At 33.5% G+C, this 24,355-nt stretch overlaps 1 protein-coding gene across 1 annotated transcript; it reads left to right on the forward strand.

Annotated features, from left to right (window-relative positions):
* The first annotated feature begins 1,049 nt into the window (after positions 1-1,049).
* LOC139874832 (BTB/POZ domain-containing protein At3g22104-like) lies at positions 1,050-1,943 on the forward strand. The gene has a single exon (XM_071862225.1). It carries the CDS (start codon positions 1,050-1,052, stop codon positions 1,941-1,943), a length of 894 nt encoding a protein of 297 aa, XP_071718326.1.
* The last annotated feature ends 22,412 nt before the right edge of the window (positions 1,944-24,355 follow it).

Genomic DNA, 24,355 nt, shown 5'->3' on the forward strand with positions numbered 1-24,355 from the left:
TGGATATATCATTTTCCATAATTTATTTGTTTATTATAGTTTGGTCGATGAAAAAGATATAACATATGACACGGCCCCATATGGTGTTCGAAATTTGAATGCTCCCTAATAAATGAAGCTGGATTCTTCTCATTGTCTTCAAGTGAGACACTTTTGACATTCCTCCCCTGTGCTCTCATTAATAACTACTTTAGTGTTCTGATTCAAACCCATTTTGATTCTTGAAAACCCCATCAAAGTTCTTCCATCAAAATTCAAACTTGCACATTCTTTAGACATGTGTTGTAATCTTGAAGTAGATATCAATGGTGAACATACTTTCTTTGTTGATAAGGTAATCATTTGTTTGGTATTTTTGTATTCTCATATGAACATAATCACTCTGCTCTAGTTCAGACTTTTTAGTTTGACCCATGTCCATTTTTAACTTTTTTTTTTTTTTCTTCATATTATTGGATCCTCATATTTATATTTCTTTTAGTCTGGTGTTTTTGTTGTTGCTATGTACGGAGTTGTTTTGTCCTTTGTTTTCATCCAGATAAAAAATGAGTTAAAGTTAGCTTCTTTTGTGTTAAATTCACTCAAATTTTGACAAAGGATGGTATCATCTAACTTGCCAAATTTTCTGTTTTGTTCAATTTCTTCTCTTGAATGGTTGTATAAGTTTTTGTTAGTACTAGTCATGTTACACATTAACTGACTACTTAAATCTAAACATTCTAAAAAGTTCATCTTGTTTGCAGAAAATTCTTGCATCTTATTCGAAACGCATAAGCAAATTGCTCCCAAAACTCGCCACCAACTCGAAACTGATATTTGATGATTTCCCAGGTGGCGCAACGAGTTTTGAACTCATTACAAGATATTGCTACAACAATGGCACCATTGACATAACACCCTCCAATATTTTCTTGTTGCATAGTTCTAGTACTTTTATGGAAATCACTACTCTAATCATGCAAACCAAGTTGTACCTTGAAAGCCTCCATTCTTATACATGGTCCGAATTCATAAAAGGCTTAAAACAATGCCAAATATTGTTCCCTTACATGAACAATTCTCCAAGTTTTGAAGATATGTTAAATTCCCTTTTAGGAAACTTAACTCTACCTAGCTATGTGTCAAGCTCATGTCCTTCATCCTCAAGTAGCTCGAATTTCTTGTTTTCGTCAAGTGATAATAGTCTACAAGGTTCAAGATCTAATACTTACTTAGATTATTGGAACTTTGATGATCTTTCTTTCTTAAACATTGGTTTATTTGAAGTCCTAATAAGGTCAATGATTTTGTTACACTTTGACCAACCTAGGATATGTTCATTCATCTTTCATTACCAAAAATCAAAGTTTGTCCTATGTTCTTCACATGATCAAAAATGCAAAGTCTCCCAAACTAACATCAATCTATTAAGTTTGCTAAAAGCTAGTGCGTTTTCATGTAGAGCATTACTTGATGCATTTGGAATGAGCTTAAGTTTGCATTTGAGAAATTGTGAAAGGTTAAAAATAGAACATTTGCTTGGATCAAGATTAGACGAGTTTATGATCAACGATTTGCTTGTTCGTGGCAAGAAATGTGCATTTGATGTCGATTTGGCTCTACGGTTGATCAAGATTTTCCTACTCGAAAGAAAAATTAATGGGTTTTTCTTGCATCGAGTGAAGAGAGTCGCTTTCTTGATGGATTTGTTCTTGTTAGAAGTGGCTCCTGATCCTATTTTAAAACCTTCTAAGTTTTTGGCCTTAGCCATGGCTTTGCCTGATTATTCAAGAGAATCACATGACAGACTCTACCATGCAATTCACTTGTACGTTGAGGTACAACACTTCTATGCAAACTCTACTAAGTTTTCTCTAATTTGTGCTTCACATACAAACAGAAACATATTTTATCAAGAAGTTGGTTCAAATCTGTTTAATTGGAACAAACGTATATATTCGTGATGATTGTGCCTTTTTTTTTTCTTTACTAAAATAGCAATTATTATTAAAATGATAGGTACATTTATGATTTTAATGAGCTAAAATGATTGTGTGTAAAAAATAACTGTTTTTGAGTATGTGGCTTGTATCATTTCTAAAGTCATTTTAATTTTAAGATAAATGTTATTTTGTGGGTACTTTGGATTATCATACATAAGAACTATATATACATGCTGATGTTGATAAGCCTATTTTATTGTACTTGACTTTTGAAAGTTCGATAGTTTTTATTAATTTTTTATTATCAAATTGTCAATTATTGCAAAAAAACAAAAAGATATACCCTTTTTTTGAAACAAAGCAATTTACATATAGGTCTACAAATTTGCAAAAAATCAATGATTTATTGACACCTTTATAGAGTAAAAAGGTCTACATAATTACCATATTATCTTGACATTTTGCAATAAGAGAACAACTTATTGTGACCTTTTTAATTTAAATAGCTTTAGATGGTAAACATACATTAACAATAAAAACTCATAATCTAATGCATAATTGATGTTAATGGTAGTATCTGTAAATTTTATTGGCTAGGTGCACCCGAGTCTAAATGAAGAACATCAAACAAAGATTTGGAGTGTTCTTGACCTCAAAAAACTATCTATGGTGACAAAGAGAAAACATCTAGCTAGAAACACTCAAGTATTACCATCCATCAAGAATAAACAATTTAAGACGTTCACGAATGATGACTTTATGGTTCATAAGGTTTCTCGACGTATGATCAATAAAGTAAAACATGAAGAAAGGAGCACGAAAAGTACCATAGAAAATAAACGAAAAATGATGCCGAAGAAATCAAGAACGTTGGAATCATACAACGTTAAATCCTTGCCGCTACTATGTCATTAGTTGATACTTCATTTATTTTAGACAAAATTTTATGGGGGGTCCCTGTGGTTTGTTCGAAATAACAAGCGGAGTCTAAAAGAATTTTTTCACCTTGGGAGGTCACTGTAGTTTGCAATAGTTTCACGGGGAGTCCATTTACTAACGTCTGTCAATTTCTTCCGTTAAACTATGTCATGTGTAGTGCACATGAGGGTTAAATGGTCATTCCATTGTTTGTCTTCTTCTTCCTCTCTTTATACCTTCACCTCACCTTTCTTTCCACATTTATTTTATCTATATATTATATACACATACAATATGTTATATGTAATTAAATATAAATTACAAATTACAAATTACAAATTACAAATTACAAAGTACAAATTTAATTATCCACAACTAAAATAAAGAAGAAGACTTAAACTCTAGTCAAAAGCCACAAACCACCCAAATAACTAAGGCTAAAGTATTACAAAATAAACCCGATAATCATAACTCATCGATGACAAAAACTGAGTTACATTGCAATTGTTCATCTTACAAAATAAACCCGATAATCATAACTCATCGATGATAAGACTTATATTAAATAACAAAAATAAAAAATATGTACAAAGATGCATACACGTCATCGGTCCGGGTCGGGTTATTCTCCGTTGAACAATCCGTCATCGAATTGGGTTTTTGTGGCGACATCTCCGGTGTGGTTGGTGGTGGATTTACTCTGGAAGATAATCAGGTCCATTTATTTTCCGTTGAACGATCCGGGTCGGGTTATTCTCTGTTGAACAATCCGTCATCTAATTGGAGAAATCGTCCATTATCCCCAAATAAAACAATAAATACCCACATGTTTTAATGGCCGGAGGTTGAAATTGGAGATCTTAAAACAATAAAGAAGTGAAATCACTAAAAGCATCATCAACAGGCATCATCATAGGGTTTTTGCTGTAGACATTCAAATATCTGAATTTATTCTTTTGGATGTGACGAATTTTAAAGGGTTTTTATGTGAATTAGGTGCACGAGTTAGCTGAACGAGTTGGGTGGAAGATGCAGAAAAAGGATGAAGATTTAATCATCAATTTGTGCAACGATATCGGTGTTGAAAAAGGGGTTTTTAAAGTATGGATGCATTACAATAAGATGACGTTTGGGGTTAAAAAATATGATATTAATGGATTTTCAACTGGTGGTGGGATTGCTTTATTTACAAATATAAATACAAAAGTTTGTGGGTTTTGTGAGTTTTGTAGAGAGAGAAAGAAATAGGTGTATGTAAGACTTAAAAGGAGTAAATAAAATTAAAAAGACGAAATTACCCTCATGTGCAAGTCATGTGAGGCTCAAAAACGTTAAATATTGACAGATGTTAGGCTTTTGGACTCCCCGTGAAACTATTGCAAACCACAGTGACCTTCCAAGGTGAAAAAATTCTTTTGGACTCCGCTTGTTATTTCGAACAAACCACAGGGACCCCCCATGCAATTTTGTCTTTATTTTAACACCTTCAAGATCATACGTATTGTATAAGTTTTTTTTTTCTATTTTTTTTACTTGAGTAGAAGAAATAGTAGAAGATGATTTAGGCGTAAAAACGTACTATTAAATGGTGTTACACATTGTACCAAACGAGTGAAGAGAAGCTCATAAGTTGCTGCAGAAATAGTTTCGCTATATACTTTAATTAAGTACTTTACAAAACAAAATGTATATCGACGATTAAATACTTCCATTGGAGATGATATACCCGAAGTTCCAAAGACTCTAGTGTTACCAATTCTACCCGAACCTCCACTAGTTTCGACCCTTCCAGAACTTTCACTCAAACAAGATCCCTAAACAATACTAGAAAGTTACAGCCTAGTAGGATTTCCAACCCTTATTCTTCCACCTAGCAGTTTCTCCGAAAGAATATCAACCATGAACGTCTTATACCGCTGAGCAATAACCCCACCGCCCTTAATAACCTTTCACTACCAATCACCAAACATGACATAAATCCGTTCAATGTCCAACTGCCCAATCGAGATCAACCTTTTCTTAAGCTTGGGAATGAACCTTACATCTGTCAATATCCACTCAGCACCACGATATCTAATGGCTAAGCCTCTAATGCCCTCAACATCAAGTATCCTACCATCCTCTATACGAACCTTGCCAGAGCAATGCCTGAAATTAGTGATCTCGTTCATGTACGGGGTAGCATGAAACGAGGAACCCGAATCCAACGCCAAAACCCGACAAGAACTCCCTCAGAACACATCAGCGTGTCCTAGATAAGCATAACCGTGATACTCCCACCCGACTTTGAACTCGTGCACTTTGACTTGTAGGGACTAATTTGATGACAATTCCAACACGTTACGATTCTACTTCTTGATGGAATTTTTGATTTAGTTCTTCCCCAACCGACAGTTAAAGTTGAACCCGAACTCTCACCCGAATCTTTCCTCCTGATTCCTTCACTAAGAACTAAATCTCGGATTCCCTCAAAAGTAAGTTTACCAGTTCCAGATGAACCACCAATCGTTGTCACCGTGCAAGACCAACTCACTGGTAATGAAGACAACAGAAACAATGCCTCCAGCTCAACCTCGAATTTAATCCTAACTGATTTTAATCGAGTTAAAATAAGGTTAAACTCGTTAACATAATATGTTGATGTGGAACCTTCCACATCCCAGCGTTCACTAACTATTGTATCAAGAAAACTTTATTCAAAGTGATTTTTCATACATGTTTGATAAAGCCGCAATCAATCATGCAGTTGTAGTTTCACCCACAGGCCACAGTATTGCAAGCAACATTCTTGGTCAGAGAAAATCTAACAATCCCTAGACTTATCCTATCTAACAAATCTCATTCTCCCTGGTCCATATCTTCCAATTTAACACCCAATAACGGCTGATACAACTTCTTTTGATTGAGCACATCTTCTATCTAGCTCTTCCTGATACTGAAATCAGTCCCATCAAACCTATCTATCTTAACGTCACTTTTATCTGTCATTATTACCGGATTACACTTGTAACACAAGCTCTGATACTACTTGTTAGGAATTTAGCGAGCTCCAACAAGACCTTGACAGCCTCAAGTTATCAACCCACCAACAACAAACAAACAAAAACAAAGTAAAAGCGAAAACTAATGCAATAAACGTAAAGAACACAAGGAATTTAACGTGGTTATATTTTATTTGCTTTTAATCTAATCTGCGGCCAACCAAAGAGAAAGTTTTATTATTTTCGCAGGTCTTTGGTTTGCAGGAGGCTAGAGTTACAAATCCCGCGACTTGCTGCCCACTATAGGCGTCACGTTTCTCGAGCCCACACACACGATCCGCGAGGGTCTTGAACCTCATATCACCAAATGCTCAGCTCCCTTTTTCGCGTTTCAACATCTAGGTTCGCGATTTGGGAGGTCACCCTAGCAATCTGCGAGGGTACCCCTGTATCTTGTTTTTCTCTCACTTTTGTACAAACTCTTCACCTCAAGAGTTCTTACATTAGAGATACCTTCATTAGCGGATTCATTTTCCCTGTTCTAATTAGTAGAAGAGGCTTCTTAAAGGGTGCCAAATATAGACAATCGAACAAGACTCGAACTTTTAAAAATACCCAATATTTTAAAAACATTTTCTATATATTTGTTTAGCTATCGATCAAAGCAAGGCAAAAAGAACTTGTAAGTTGTAACCAAATTTTTTTTCTTCTTTCGACACAAATTACCACATGTTAGAAGTCATTTTAATTAAGGGATCTCGGAAACAGTGACAACTTGTTTGTTATTTATAATGATAATTTTTTAGTAGTATTATCTTTTTATAAGATTAAAAAAGTTAACGTTTATAACGGCTTGTTTTTCTTTTAAATGTTGAACAAGAACTTATAGATTAATAAGACGGCTCTGCTAATTTGGAGCTACCAATGAACCATGCATAGCACTAAATCGGGGTGAAGTTGAAGATATAAGAAATTAATAGGAGACCTTATTCATAAATATTATAAATTATCTTCATTATTATCAATAATATTAATTACGGTGAACATGGTACTGTTCACGGTGCCGTTTCTGTAAAAATCCCCAAATTTAGGAGTAAAATGGTAATTTGAAACTTTTTTGAAAAACTTTTTTCTAACTTTTTTTCCCATCATTTATTACATTTTTTCTTTGTAGTAAAGCACGGGTAATTTTATTCATTTTATGTCAAAGTTTAAAACTACATTTTGGATTAAAAAAAAAAAGTAGATATGTGAATGTTCTAACCGGCATGTCCAATATTTTTTTGGAACATCGAGGATTGGAGTCACCATCAAAGGAGTTTCTATCACCCAATCATATCCATTTCACGTGTCAAAGATGTACTCGTATTCTATTATACTCCGTATTAGTTTATACGGTTACGAATTGTGCTAACTTAAAATTGACAACTCTGACGAATTTAAAACGTGTAGAAATCAAAATGGATCATAACATTTTAGAAGAGTAATGCAATACATGGCTACAATGAAAACGAATGATAGTAAAAAAGTACTACGTAGTAAAAGGTTTAGAAAAATGTACAGAAGTATATTACTACTAATATATCAAAATCCATGAAACCAATGTATCTTCCCCATTGTTTTAAATTTTAATTTCAAATATCTATAAAAGAAGCTGCAAACTCCAAGATTTTGTGTAACATTTAATGAACATGACAAACAAAACAAGACAAGAATGGTCGAGATCAATGTCTCTTTTAATCTACTCCTAAGATTGAAAAGTGTGACCATAAAAACAATAATGGATGTTTCTAATGGAATATTTGTGTTAAAAATCGAGCTTACCCCTTGACTTTTTCTAAATACTTTTTTAAACCTTAGTCTCTATGTATTAAGAAAGTTCTTAGAATCTTTTGGGTCAGTTTTGCTTTTACCAATAATTCATAAAATTTTAAACTCTACAACACTAAGAAATGTGATTTGTATACTATTTACTTTTAATTATATAATTATGGTATTTAAAGTGATGATTTGTGTACTATTTACTTTCACAAAATGTGATTTTGAGCATTATACTCTACAACACTAAGAAATACTGTATATTTGATGATGTAGAATTAAAATTTGATATATTGTACTCGTATACGTCACGTCCGGTAAAACTGTTTTTAGCAAGTTATTACTCATATATACTTGGCACAAATATTAAAGGGTTTTGAGAAGGATGAAAATGCAAAAATATAAGTCCCGGATTGAATGAACCAAGATTTTCTTGAAATTGCCAATATGATTAAAATTAATATAAAACATTATTGGTAACTAGAAAAAATCCGACCGCGCGTTGCTGCGGTTGTATTCGACGCGCGGTCCAATTTGGATATACGATGTCCGTTTCGCGTATAGTTAGTCGTGTTGTATATGTATATATATGTATGTAATATAGCCCGAAATATTTATTTTTTTAACGATGTCCGTTTCGCGTATAGTTAGTCGCGTTGTGTTCGTAAAATTATTTCGAGTTGAACGGTGGTCTCGGAAAAATTTAACTCGCACCGAGCGTGAATATAGGGCCGTTATTTAGTGTTTTTTTAACGATGTCCGTTTTGCATATAGTTAGTCCCGTTGGGTTCGTGAGATTTTTTCGAGTTGAACGGTGGCCTTGGAAAAATTTAACTCGCACCGAGCGAGAAGATATGGCCCGTTATAAATTCGGGTGGAGTGAGGTTTTTTTATTTTAATTAAATTATAAATTTACGGTTTTTACCCCTGAAAAAAGTGTAAAGTTGAGGGGTTGTTGTGTAATTTGTGCGAACGTTGGAGGACCATTTGTAGTGTGAACGCGAACTCAAAACGGCAATTCGTTGAAACTGAAACGACCAAAAATGGGAGGAGGTTTAGTATGTAAGGATAAAATAAAATAAAATAGGGAAGTACTATTCTTGCAATTAAGTTTTAGTATTTAACAAGTTTTTCAACCCTCGTTTCGCGCCGGAGTTCAGTTTTCAATGTATTTTATTATGTTTATTTTACAAAATTATTTCGTGGCTAACGCTGATGTCGTTGAAGCGCAACTCGAGTCGAACGAAAAGGTATAACCCATCAAAGATTTAGATGTTATCTTAAATTAACAATATATGTGTATTTTCGCGTTTCGCTATGGAGTTGTTGACTTTTTAAAAATTTAACGCAATTAACTTGTTAGCTTATATTAACAATCCGTATGATTTAAGAATAGAATATTTACTGAGTAATATCAAAAAAATTACTAAATAATTTTTTTTTAAAAAAATAATAAGACCCATATGTATATGTTGTTAATAGATGAAAATAGGTACGGAGCCCGTGAGGAAAATATCAACGTGTGTGAAAGGTGGACTCAAATATTTAGCTTTTTTTTAAAAAGCGTCTGTTTTGCATATAGTTAGTGACATTGTGTTCGTAAAATTATTTCGAGCTTAATGATGGTGTCGGAACAATTTAACTCGTTGCGGGCGAGAAGATATGACCCGTTGAATATTTGGGTGGAGTTTAGTTAAGATTTTTTTTATGAAAATGTTGATTTGAAACTTTACTCCCTGTTTGAGGGGTCGATTTTAAAGTTCGTACAAAGTGTGGGGTTTTTTTGAAAAGGGAAAAAAGTGAAAAGACGGAAATGCCCTAGGTAGTATTCATGTGTTTTGTCTAGTTAGTGTAGTAATTATTTGCATTTTTTATTTTTTTAGCTTAAAATAACAATTACTATTAAGAACTTAGAACCTTCATAAAATGAAGGACTCAACAAAATGAATACAAGCAAGAAACAAGAAAAATAAGGCTCGGGAATAGAAAACAAACACTAAGAGCTAACTATACCAAGCTAAATTCGGGCTAAACGCCAACTACAAATAATACAACGCAAACACCTAAACTATACAACACGTCACCAAATAGCTAAAAACCTAAACCAAAAACAAACAACCAACAAAGCAAACCAAAGTGTATTAAACCAATCCGAATTAAACGTCCTTAGATATTATTGATATATGAGAACAGAGAAGGTTTAAAAGACCATTTTCTATGGTGATGAAATGTTCTGGTGTGGGTGTGAGTGAGAGAATTATGACGAGGTGATAGTGTAAAAAATGAGTTCTTATGGTAGTGTTGTAGGAGAGGGTTGTGTAAAGTATTATAAAATAGGATTGGTGGGTGATAATAAAATTATAAATTAAATTTTTTTAAAGGCAAAGTAACAATTTTATTAATAGATCAAAACATTTTTTTTAAAGCAGATATATATATACATAATCTCGACAGTGAACAAATAGATGCTAAGGTAGTATCCTATTGTCCGTCTCACTAAGTTAATAAAATTGACGGATTATTGAACCAAGTGTGCCAGTCGATTGTCTTGCAGTTAATTCTCTTCGTGATCCATTCGAAGCCTTTGATTTGAATCTCACATAATGCCATTGGGGTGTTCCAACAAGCCACATAGCTACAAGTGAACAAATAAAGCGATATATTAATTTAATCTTAATAAGATATAATTACTGAGATAGTCCTTTTGATTTTTTTTGTAAGCGAGAAAACCCTCCTATGAACGAGCACATTGGCTCCCTCATAGAAGGTAAAACCTCGGGTAATCAAGCCTCCCGAGCGAGACCTGATACCGGGTGAATCGCGCATTATGCGCACCCTCTAGTCACACTCCCATTTTGAACAATTTGACATAGCCAGGAATTGAACCCGAGAGGTGTGCATCATTGGGCAACTCGGTGGCCACTCAAGCAAGCCTGCATAGCTATAGTCCTTTTGATTTTATATTGTTGATTTTGTCGGGTATATTATTAATGTGAATAGTCCCCATACTCTGCAAAAGTTACTCAGATAATCCTTATCATCGACGGTCGTTAAAAATACCTTTAAATTTAGTCACATGCATTGCACATGAGAGTTAATTCATCTTTTTATCTTTAAAGAAATGTTTAGGTAACCCTAAAATTTTCAACAGAAACATAAATAACCCCACCTAATTTGTAACATCCCGCATTTTTCCGTTAAATTATTTTAACGCCCGTCTTTTTTTTTGTTTAGATAATATCTTCTGTTATCTAAATTCGTACTTTTCGTTGACTAATGTTCTAATATTTCCGTTATTTAATTATAACATCACTCGTTTACTCGAGCGTTTTTAAAATATTCGTTCGGTAAAATCCCGCACCCGCTTTTAAACTTGAGGGATCAATATTGCCAAGAGACCAAAGGTGTGACTAGGTCAAATGGTCAACACCTTCCTCATCCATTCATTCATCCACCTCTTTCTTTCTTTCTTACTTCCTTTTTCTCTCAAGAACACAAACAAGAATTCATCATCTAAATTCGGTTTAGGGAGCTAGCAACAAAACAAATTACATATTTGGAATCCTCTCTTCGTCCTCTACAATTTGATACCAACTTCATCTCGTTTGGGTAACATTTCTAAAACTCTAGATTTTCTCAAATTCGTGTTTTTGACTTGAAATGGTGTTAGTTAATGTCTATGGCTCGTGTCTAACATGAATATATGATTTATTTGCTCGATTTGTTGTTTTGAGTAACTAGTTTGAACATTTGAAATGGGTGTGCTTAATCTTGAGTTTTGGGTGATTAAATGTTGTTAAATTGTTAAAGTTCATGTTTTAATTGTGTTACTAGTATCACTAGCTTCGTTTTGATGTATAGGTTGATTAAGAAAACTTCAAACACATGAATATTGATTTTGTAAGTTTTGGTTAGGGTTTTATAACTCTTAAAATGGACTTTTGATGATTTGAATGCCATAAAATATTGCTGGTAAGTGTTTGGTTGGATTGTATGCTTGATTACCTTCGAAACGGCATACCATACATGTAAATTGGTTGCCCGAATCATGAAATGCATTTTGCGAACTTGAGACTTTGATTATGAACATTTAATGATCACTTGACGAGTTTTTGGACATTGTAAATGATGTCATTGTTTGATGATATGTGTTTAGTTGTATTCCTTGTCAAAATACATTTCCGATGACATAAGATACATGCTTTAATCGTTTGCGGATCATAAATTGTGAATTTTGATGTTTGGTTCGTGCATTTGTGTGATTTCAGCAAAGCAGGCCTGAGTACCATTTTGGACGCCGTCCAACCTTTGGGACGCCGTCCAGTCCTTTATTGCTGGACGCCGTCCAGCCTTTTTGGACGCCGTCCAGATGGCCTATCAGGTGCTGTCCAACTTGGTCTTTTTACGAAAAATGTTTGCTATGCTACGCACCTCCGATTCACATGTAACTTGTTCTAACATGCTCATATATGATTAAAAACCTCAGAAAAATAGTTCGAGACCCGACCCGAACGTGTTGACTTTTTCGTTGACTTTGACCCGACCAAGTTTGACTTTTAGCCAAACTTAACCGGATACTTATGCAATCTTTCTAACTTGCTTCTATACTAGTATCTTGCATGAAACTTGAAAATTTGATTCACATGCTACCTAATCGAGTCGTAACGGGCCATAGGACTAATTGAACACATTTCGCCCGACCTTGTGTCGTAACCGGTAATTAATACAACTTACTTGTTTAGGTCAAGGCTAAGCAACTTTCATGCACACGTTTACTTTGTGAAGTACATTTATACTCGTGCACTCAAGGTGAGATCATAGTCCCACCTTTTCAACAACTTTTTATGCTTTTAAATTGTGGGCTGAGAAACATATACTTTGTTACATTTTGTACTACCTACTTTTATACTTTGAACACAAGTACGATGAGACAAACATTCCACAGCGAGTTAGAACAAAAATCCTCAATTCGATTATCATTAGTTACACTTGCAGGGTGTAAGCGAGAACTTATATTGTGTGGCCATACGGGTTTGACAAACCCTCATTTCGGACGGTTCGCTACCGTCTACAGATGAAATATATTTTCGAGAAACAGTGTATGTTCTAACACTATTGTGATGGGGTTCTATGGAAGGAAACGTTAAGTCTTGATAATTGGGTGCTCGCGAACAAACTTTTGGAATGCAACTTTTGGATGATCAATTTTATGGAAATACTAAATCTTGTGGTTCAAAAATAACGTTTATTACTACACCTATGATTTCACCAACGTTTTTCGTTGACAGTTTTCTATATGTTTCTCAGGTTCATACTTGGCTACTTGATACATGCTTCCGCACACTTTGATTACTTGCTTGAGGTCAAGCATACATGCATACGCTAGTGATAGCACCTTTGGATTCAAACTTAAAGCATACATACTTACGCTATTTATAGCAACCGTGATTTTCAACTTATTATGTCGCAAGTTATATCATTTATACATTATACTTTTGTAAACTTAAACTTGTTGTCGATCCGTTTGGTAAACTAAACTTTGTAAGTCTTGTACGTTTCAAATGAATGCGACATAATTTTGGTCAAACGCATCTCATATAGGGACTATGACCACGCAACGGGACCTAAGTTAACGGCGGCGTCAATGACGATTTTGTCGGGTCGTTACAGATGGTATCAGAGCGTTGGTTGTAGGGAACTAGGATATGCATTAGTGTGTCTGACAGAGTCGTTAGGACGCATTAGTGAATCTAGACTACAACCGGATAGTTAACTATTGCATTCTGACCTACATTTGCTATAGATAGCACTTACTTGACTACTTGTGCATTATACTTGAATCATTCTTAGGCAAACTTTTTAATGGTACCAAACTTTCATCATACGAATCCGTATTCTGCCACTTTCTGGTAACACACGTAAATTCAAGATTCATATGCGTAAGGATGACGACGACTTCATTAGTCACACTTGTTCGAGAACTCTGTCTCCCAGATTATTATTCACCATCGTTTCAACTTACTATCGTTGTCACACCGGTGTTCCTTACTATCTACCACTTTTTGTTACTACCCCCACTACTCTAGGTGAGTATCGTCATCACTATTTTTATCACTACGGTTGCGTACTATTCGTTATCATGATTCGTTACACTTCTCGTACCGGAATACATTATTGTTTGACTTGAACCGCATTGACGTGAACAATCATTATACATTTCCCTCGGGGAACGCTTCTTTAGAGTTGCACTAATTCTTTCGATTCAATACGAGTCACGTTAGAGACGTCGTTACACTTTGTCCATTTTAAAACTTCACGATTACACGAACTTGAATCTATGGAGTGATGTGGGAATGGAGGTATGAGTTAGCGTAATATAACGACACTCGATCAACGTGGTTATATTACGGTAAGTCATACCAAAGTTCTAATGACTCGTGATGGTGATTGGACTCGATCAACCTAATCACTGACATGTGCCATGTACATGACTTCATTTTTCTGGTTTTGATATCCGAAAACTCTGAGAATACTGACAACAACCATACCCGGGACACATCTTCGATTATTGTCGAACCATATTTATTCTTCCGAATGAATGACAAATTCTTCCGACTTCAAACATATGTTATACGCGTATACTATCTTGTTTTCTTACAGTTTATCGACGAACTACAATATGCTTGTTATGCTCACATCGAGGCGGAAACTTCTCTCGCCTTACACTCGTACTTCCGTTTAAGGAAATCCTTTTATCTAAATTCTCAATGGAGAGAGAGAGACTCTTCACATTATACTAGTATTCGCCTCGAGGGTGAATAGTCCTATCGAACGTTTTCGGAGACCGATAAATCTTCCGCGACGTGAAATTCTTGAGAAACAAAAACTTGTTCAAAATATATCTTGAGGAGATATACTTCGTTTCGGATCGAGATCCTCGTTCACTTCTAAATTTCGGGGTACTTTACAAAAAGCCTCGGGACCACGTTTAAACATGAGTACAACACATCAACCACATCCTGAAGGACCAAACAAACATATGATTCAAACCTTGGAAACTATAATACGAGTTCGTGTTATCGACTTCAAATTTACTTGAGAAAAGTATTTGCCTTTAGCCGAATTCTAGTACTACCATAATTTTTATTCGGGTATTAACGCCACACCTTTCAAAAACTCATATAGCCGCCATTGTCGTCTTCTTAATTGTTGAACCGAAGTAGGTGACAAGCAAACCACCGGAATGGAACTCATTCATGAAATAATCGTTAAGATCGTTCAAATTCGAGAAAGGCTCAAGACGGCCCGTAGTCGCCAAAAGAGCTACGCCGGTGTTAGACGAAAACCTTTCTAATTCCAAGTGGGTAACTGCATAACGTTAAAAGTTGAACCTTAGAAAGGTGTAATCCATTTCGGGAAACGTAGAAAGCTAAACCCGCGATATTTTAATCCTTTGAAAATCTTGGGGCGTTTTGGACCCGTTGCTTACCGTTTAGATTTTCAGACTCATTTGAGTCTCCGTTCATCCTACATTCTATGTATCAAACTTAAAGACGTGTCCTGCGAAACAAGAACTCGTTATTCTTTTCGATGAGCTTACTATCGATGATAAACTTCACTTCCTAGGAGGACCGGTTGAAACTATGAATCGTGAAACCAAATTTTGAAACAAAGTAAAACCCCGATTTTTGAAGTTTGTTGAAATGCCCAAGGAAGTACCTTCACTTATCCGTAGATTTGACTACACAAGATCTCGAGGAAGAAACAACGACGATTACTTCCAACTAAATTTCGGGACGAAATTTCTTTTAAGGTGTAGGTAATGTAACATCCCGCATTTTTTCGTTAAATTATTTTAACGCCTTTTTTTTAGATAATATCTTCTGTTATCTAAATTCGTACTTTTCGTTGACTAACGTTCTAATATTTCCGTTATTTAATTATAACATCACTCGTTTACTCGAGCGTTTTTAAAATATTCGTTCGGTAAAATTCCGCACCCACTTTTAAACTTGAGGGACCAATATTGCCAAGAGACCAAAGGTGTGACTAGGTCAAATGGTCAGCACCTTCCTCATCCATTCATTCATCCACCTCTTTCTTTCTTTCTTACTTCCTTTTTCTCTCAAGAACACAAACAAGAATTCATCATCTAAATTCGGTTGATAATGCTAAAAAACGAACATATATTTCATAACATTATCCCTCAAGAAAGACAAGCTTTTAGTTGCAATTGTTCTATTTACAAGTAATATTCGTTTAAATAATAAAAGGTGATTCGACGAATTGAAGACGCAAACGACCAAAAAGCTCAAAAGTACAAATTACAATCAAAGTGGTTCTAATTATTGATGAGAAACGTCTCAAAATTACAAGAGTACAAGCCGCAAAACGCAAAATACAAGATATTAAATTGTAAACAAGGACGTTTGAAAATCCGGAACCGGGACCAGAGTCAACTCTCAACGCTCGACGCAACGGACTAAAAATTACAAGTCAACTATGCACATGAATATAATATAATATTTAAATAATTCTATAAATTATTTTTATATTATATTATTATTAAAAAACCGTCGGCAAGAAAGCAAACAAAGCAATGTGAGCTGGATCCTACCTCCATGCGATCGCATGGCCTGTAGGCTTAATATCCATGCGATCGCATGGGCCACTTTTTGTGGCCACATGCCTATAAATTTCGCAGTTTTGAGCGAACTTAAACACATCTTTTTCTCTTCACCTATCAACGTATATATATATATATATATATATATATATATATATATATATATATATATATATATATATATATATATATTATAATTTTAATTTTAATTTTAATTCTAATAATAAGGGTATGTTAGCGAATGTTGTAAGGGTGTAAGTCGAAATTATGTCCGTGTAACGCTACGCTATTATTAATCATTGTAAGTTATGTTCAACCTTTTTAAATTAATGTCTCGTAGCTAAGTTATTATTATGCTTATTTAAGCCGAAGTAATCGTGATGTTGGGCTAAATATTAAAATTGGGTAATTGAGCTTTGTACCATAATTGGGGTTTGGACAAAAGAACGACACTTGTGGAAATTAGACTATGGGCTATTAATGGGCTTTATATTAACTAAACGATACCTCGTTAATTTAATATATAGACTTATAATTTGACGTATTTATATATAACCACATACGCTTGACTGGGTACGGTGGGCGGGATATCTATAAATACCAATAATTATTCATTTGACCGGACACGGAACTGGATTAATAGTTAATAGACTTGTTGAAACAGGGGTGGATTACATTCAAGGGTAATTGGTGTAATTGTTAACAAAGTAGTAAAACCTTGGACTACACGCAGTCGATAACCTGGTGTATTCATTAAACAAAGTATTAAGACCTTGTTACAATTCGAATCCCCAATTAGTTGGAATATTTGACTTCGGGAATAAGAATAATTTGACGAAGACTTCCGCACTTTATGATTATGACTGATGGACTATTATGGACAAATCCGTATGGACATATCGAATAATCCAGGACAAAGAACAATTAACCCATGGTAATAAACTAAAATCAACACGTCAAACATCATGATTATGGAAGTTTAAATAAGCATAATTCCTTTATTTCATATTTAATTGCACTTTTAATTATCGCACTTCAATTTATTGTCATTTTAATTATCGTACTTTTTAATTATCGCAATTTTATTTACCGTTATTTTATTTATCGCACTTTAATTATTGTCATTTACTTTACGCTTTAAATTAAGTTATATTTATTTTTAATAGTTTACATTAGGTTTTAACTGCGACTAAAGTTTTAAAATCGACAAACCGGTCATTAAACGGTAAAAACCCCCTTTTATAATAATAATACTACTTATATATATTTTTGTATTTTTACAATTATAAGTTAAAAAATATAGCGTTAAACTTTGCGAGTTCCCTGTGGACGAACCGGACTTACTAAAAACTACACTACTGTACGATTAGGTACACTACCTATAAGTGTTGTAGCAAGGTTTAGGTATATCCATTCTATAAATAAATAAATATCTTGTGTAAAATTGTATCGTATTTAATAGTATTTCCTTGTAAAAATATAACTATTTTGTATACACCTCTACGCACACCAAGTATTTTTGGCGCCGTTGCCGGGGATCGAAAACGCCAAAAGCGCAACGCTATATATATAAAAAAAATTGAAAAAAGACTTTACTTCTTTTTAATTTACTTTTGTAAAAATACGCTTTTGTAAAAATACGTTTTAATTATTAAAAATACAAAAACCATAAAAAGAATAACAATATATTTATATTTTTAAGAGTTTGATAAAATATATAAATTATAAATATTTCTATTTCTATTTTTAGTTTGTAAAAATATAAGTTTTTATTTAATTTATATAAATATTTTATATAAATATTAAAACAGAATTTTAAAATATATATATATATATATATATATATATATATATTTATATGTATATATATATATATGTGTATATATATATATATATATGTATATATATATATGTGTATATATATATATATATATATATATATATATATATATATATATATATATATATATATATGTATATATATATGTATATATATAAAACCAATCGGCCCGAGAACTGTAGCAGCCCAGATCCTGGCCCGAAACCCTAATCCATGCGACCGCATGGATTTAAAACGAACAAACCATGCGATCGCATGACTGGCTCTGACACGCCAGGTTTGACCTACAACAGCATTAATTACGGGGTAATTATTATTATTATTATTAATTAAAACCCTAATTAGGGTTAGTGTATTTAATTAGTTTTTATTTTAGTTTTAGTATTTAATTTGTGTTATTTAGTTTAATTAGTTTTAATAAATTATAAAATTAATACTTTTATAAAATAAATAATATAAAATTAATATTTTTACAAAAATTGTACTTTTTACAACTTCAAGTTTATTTTTATATTTTGTATCTTTTTATTTGTTTTAGCGTAATATTTGTATTTTTTCGCTCGTAATTAGTTTTAAGTCATAGTTTTTGCCGTAGTTATTTTTATTTCTAGATTCTTAGGCTTTGCCGTAACATCCCTTAAGTGCTTTTTCTTTAGACTAAGATTTAAGTGCTTTAGAATTTTTCGACGCCGTTTTAAGATTTTAGTACTTTTTAAGATAATGCCGTTTTAGATTTAGAATTTCTCTAAGCTTTAATACCTTCAGACGCAACTTTTAATTTTTAGTTTTTAATTTTAAGTTTCGACGCGCTACGTTCTTTTTATTATTTTTCGATGCTTATTTTTCGACCTTTTATTTTTCGACGCGCTCTTTTTCTTTCTTATTTTTCGCCGCTCTAGTTTTTAGGACTTAGAATTTTTTCTATTTCTTCTCTAAATTTCTTTAAACTTCAACGAAAAATTATTTTAAGTGGTTAAATTGATAGACATCCAAAATTTTCTGGTTCGTAGTAATAGTTGAATTTGTTAGTGGCTGAGTTGTGAGCTTCCGATTTAAAGGGTTCTGGCTCCCTGCTACATCTTTTGGCTATTCGAAACGTAGGCAAAATCAGAAAAGTCTATTAATTTGATAACTTATATAATTTTTATCTTTTATAACTAATAGGATATTCAGTGAATGCACCGAGCAAAACGTTCACCACCTTTCATACGTTCACCACCTGTAACCAGATCAAGACATCTAGCCAATATTGTCGCCGTTGATTTTTCTTTAGAATCATCATCAAGTCGACCAAGTACTCCAATTCAAATTTTCGATAATCCATTTTTTGAACCCGACCTCACAATTGAGAATCCGGAGGATATTCAGGGACAATTCAGAGATCCTGAACCACTAATCTTTCCTCCGGAACCACCAATCATTCAAACGGAGATTGTCGAGGAACAACCTATTAAATCAGAATCCTCTAGTGATTCAGATTCAACAAATTTAATCATGAAAAATCTAGAACCTCTAAGTATGAAAGACCGAATGCGAGCTAAACGCACTGGCCAAGGTCACGCAATTACTCAACCAGACATCAATGCGCCAGATTATGAAATCAAAGGACAAATCCTACACATGGTAACTAATCAATGCCAATTTAGTGGTCCGCCGAAGGAAGATCCAAACGAACATCTTCGTACATTTAATAGGATCTGTACACTATTTAAAATAAGAGAAGTGGAGGATGAGCAGATATATCTCATGTTATTTCTCTGGACTTTAAAGGGAGAAGCCAAAGATTGGTTAGAATCGTTACCTGAAGGGGCGATTGATACATGGGACGTTTTAGTTGAAAAATTTCTTAAACAATTCTTTCCGGCATCTAAAGCCGTGAGACTTCAAGAAGAAATTGTTACGTTCACACAAAAACCAAATGAAACTCTATATGAGGCGTGGACAAGATTTGGAAAGTTATTAAGAGGATGTCCGCAACATGGTTTAGACACCTGTCAAATAGTACAAATATTCTACCAAGGATGCGACATCACTACAAGAAAAGATATAGATATAGCAGCTGGTGGTTCCGTTATGAAGAAAACCGCAGCTGACGCTTACAAAATTATTGATAACACTGCTTCCCACTCACATGAGTGGCATCAAGAAAAAGATATCGTTAAATCATCTAAAGCAGCTAGAGCCGATTCTAGCCATGACTTTGATTCCATTTCCGCAAAGATAGATGCTGTCGAGAGACGAATGGAAAAGATGACTAAAGATATCCACTCAATACGAATTAGTTGTGAGCAGTGTGGAGGACCACATTTGACAAAAGATTGTCTCAGTATTGAACTAACAATGGAACAAAGAGAGAATGTTTCATACATAAACCAAAGGCCTGAAAATAATTATCAGAATAATTATCAACCGCCAAGACCAATCTACAATCAAAATCAAAATTATAACCGAAATGTTCTATACAACAACCAACAAGGTCCTAACAATCAACAAGTATCCAATAATACTTACAATCAGCAAAGACCTATTTTTCAAAACAAACCACCACAAACCGATGATAAAAAGCCAAATTTAGAAGATATGATGTCGAAGCTAGTTGAATCTCAAACTCAGTTTTTCACATCTCAGAAACAAACCAATGAACAAAATGCTCAAGCATTTAGAAATCAACAAGCTTCTATTCAAAATTTAGAACAAGAAGTAAGTAACCTAGCAAGGTTTATAGGTGAAAGAAAACCAGGAAGTCTGCCTAGTGATACAAATGCTAACCCCCGGAATGAAACAGCTAAAGCCATTACCACAAGAAGTGGTATTACATTTAAACCACCTGAAATGCCTGTAATTTTTGATGACACTATTCCTACTTCACAAGAACCACAATCTGAGTAAGATAAGGAAACAGAACCGGTAGTTGAAAAGGTTAATGAAGATAACACAATTAAGGCTAAACCTTATGTTAAACCATACCAACCACCACTTCCTTACCCGAGTAAAATGAGAAAAGAGAGACTTGAAGCCGAGCAATCCAAATTCTTGGATATGTTGATGTTATGCTAAGGTGTATAAAATACTATTAAATTTTACAAGGAAATACTATTAAATACGTTACAATTTTATAAAAGATATTTATTATTTATTTACAGATGGGATATACCTAAACCTTGCTACAACACTATAGGTAGTGTACCTAATCGTAGAGTAGTATAGTTTTTAGTAAGTCCGGTTCATTCCACAGGGAGCGGGCTTATTGTACACTATATTTTAATTAACTATATTTGTACAAAATATTTATAATTATATATAATAATATATAAAAGGGGGTTTACCGTTTAATGACCGGTTTGTCGATTTTATATTTTAAGTCACAATTAAAACCTAATGAAAAATATAAATGACTATAATTTAAGTGCGTAAAATAAAATGCGATAAAAAAATACGATAATTAAAATGACAATAAATTAAAGTGCGATGAAATAAAATTGCGATAATTAAAAATGTGATAATTAGAAGTGCAATTAAATATGAAAATAAAGGAATTATGCTTATTTAAACTTTCGTAATCATGATGTTTGACGTGTTGATTTTATTTTATTCCCATGGGTTAATTGTTCTTTGTCCTGGATTATTCAATATGTCCATCTGGTTTTTGTCCATAACAGTCCATCAGTCATAAATATAAAGTGCGAGTGTCCTCGTCAAATTATCCTTATACCCGAAGTCAAATATTCCAACTAATTGGGGACTTAAACTGTAACAAGGTCTTAATACTTTGTTTAATAATTACACCAGGATATCGACTGCGTGTAACCCAAGTTTTTAATACTTTGTTATCAATTATACCAAGTGTCCTTGTACATAATTTCACCCCTGTTTTAATAATTCCATAGACTATTAATCCATTCCCGTGTCCGATTAAATGAACGATTATTCGTACATATAAATATCCCGCCCATCGTGTCCGATAGAGTGTATATGGTTATTTATAGGTACGTCCAATTGTAAATCTTTATATTAAAATTAACAAACTATCATTTAGTTAAACAAATATAAAGCCCATTAATAGCCCATAATCTAATTTCCACAAGTGTCGTTCTTTTGTCCAAACCCCAATTATGGTACAAAGCCCAATTAACCAATTTTAATTATTTTTAGTCCAACATCATGATTACTTCGTCTTAAATAAGCATAATAATAACTTAAGTACGAGACATCAATTTAAAAAAAAGAACATAGCTTACATTGATTATTTATCGCGTAGTGTTACGCGGACAGAGCTTCGACTTTAAAACCCGTAAAATAACCTTTACATAACCCAAACTAATCTAATATAAAACTACCCTATACTATAATATATATATATATATATATATATATATATATATATATATATATATATATATATATATATATATATATATATATATATATATATATATATATATATATATATATATATATATTATTAGAGGAGTATTATTATTATTATTATTATGTTTAAAACTCGTCGAATAAGCTGGCTATTTATAGGACCTGACCAACTTTTTTAGGCCATGAGATCGCATGGGATATGTGCCTTCTGGCCATGCGATCGCATGGTGTCTGGCACCAGCTCACATTCATTTGTTTTTTAGTCTGCCGACACTATTTAATATAATATAAAATATATAAATAATTTATATAATTATTTAAATATTATATTATATTCTTGTGCATAGTAGACTTGTAATTTTTGGTCCGTTGCATCGGGCGTTGATAGTTGGCTCAGGTCCCGGTTTCGGATTTTTGAACGTCCTTTCGTATAATTTAATATCTTGTACTTTGCGTTCCGCAACTTGTACTTTTGTCATTTTTAGACATTTCTCATCAATAAATTGAACCACTTGGATTGTATCTTGTACATTTGAGCTTTTTGGTCATTTGCGTCTTCAAATCGTCGTTTTCGCCTTTTGTCTTCGCACTTATTTAATATAAACGATTACAACTTAAAATAGGACAATTACAACTAAATAATTTACATATTGGGAGGATATTGCTACTAAATATATGTTCATTTGGAGCACTATCAAATATCCCCACACTTGAACGTTGCTTGTCCTCAAGCAATACAGAACTTGAAATTAAATTACACGAATCATTTCTTTATTCTTCACACTTTATACATTAGTGATTTTGATACGGCGGTATAAACAATGATAGTAATGATGTGGTTTACAGTCCCACATGACTATAAAAATTTAGATCCTTAAGGAAATTGGATCTTTATGAAAACATTTGATCTTTTGAAAATTCATTCTAGCTTTTACCCTAGATAAGTTTTCCGGAATACCCCTTCACCGGTGTTTGCAAAATGTTTTTGTGGTTTTGTGGGTTTCAGATTTGAAAATTTTAGCTCAAAACTTATGGTTTTGTGTCACCCACTTGCTAACCTTGTATTGGAAAAGCAACACGTCCAGTATACTTGTCCCGTATATTACCTTTCGAAAAACTACCGTCCGGTTGTAAAGGAAAGCGATGAATAAGAAATTGTTAAGGCAATGTCTAATGACATGCATTTGTTCATGGTCTAAAACGTGTCGGATGCAATTACTATCCTTTGTAGGAGCAATAGTAAAGATCACCCTATAATTTTTTTCGGTCTGGCACAAGGTCCTGTCTTCGACCATGCTATGCAACCACCGTTCTTACGGTTGACACCCAAATTGGTTCAGGTGACCTAATGAATTCTAGGTGAATTCCTAGGATTTTACGTTCAATGGTAATGAACGCATTAAAAATGGGTTTTCAGAAAACAAATCGGTTTTAATTTGATCAAAATATTTTCTTGTTCAAGCTCGAGTTTAGATATCATCGAATTCCATGAGTTTGTAATTCTCAATCTTTAAGGTCAATCTCTAGGATTGAGTAATATCAGTCTTAAAAGCTGATTTTTAATCTTTAAGGAGATTATCCTTTCTGGGGATCTGATTCATTAGTCTTATCAAGCTAATTTGCACGGCACCCTCCCCATTTTACGAGACAGATCCTCACATGGTTAGGATAAGTCTGACCACTTGGCGACCCTGTTTGATGCTGAGGTCCGTGGATTTTCTGCTGATTTTAGAGATGACTTTTCTTGATTTTTTGTCAACCTACAGCTGGTCTGGACGACAACTTCTTGACCTAAATCAAGAAGCGCGTGTCTTTTTCGGAAGACTTTACTTCCTTTTAATGATGGAATTGATTCATCGTGTAGATCCATCTATTCTTTCAT

Source organism: Rutidosis leptorrhynchoides, chromosome 11, assembly GCF_046630445.1.
Source record: "Rutidosis leptorrhynchoides isolate AG116_Rl617_1_P2 chromosome 11, CSIRO_AGI_Rlap_v1, whole genome shotgun sequence".
NCBI classification, from domain to species: Eukaryota; Viridiplantae; Streptophyta; class Magnoliopsida; order Asterales; family Asteraceae; genus Rutidosis; species Rutidosis leptorrhynchoides.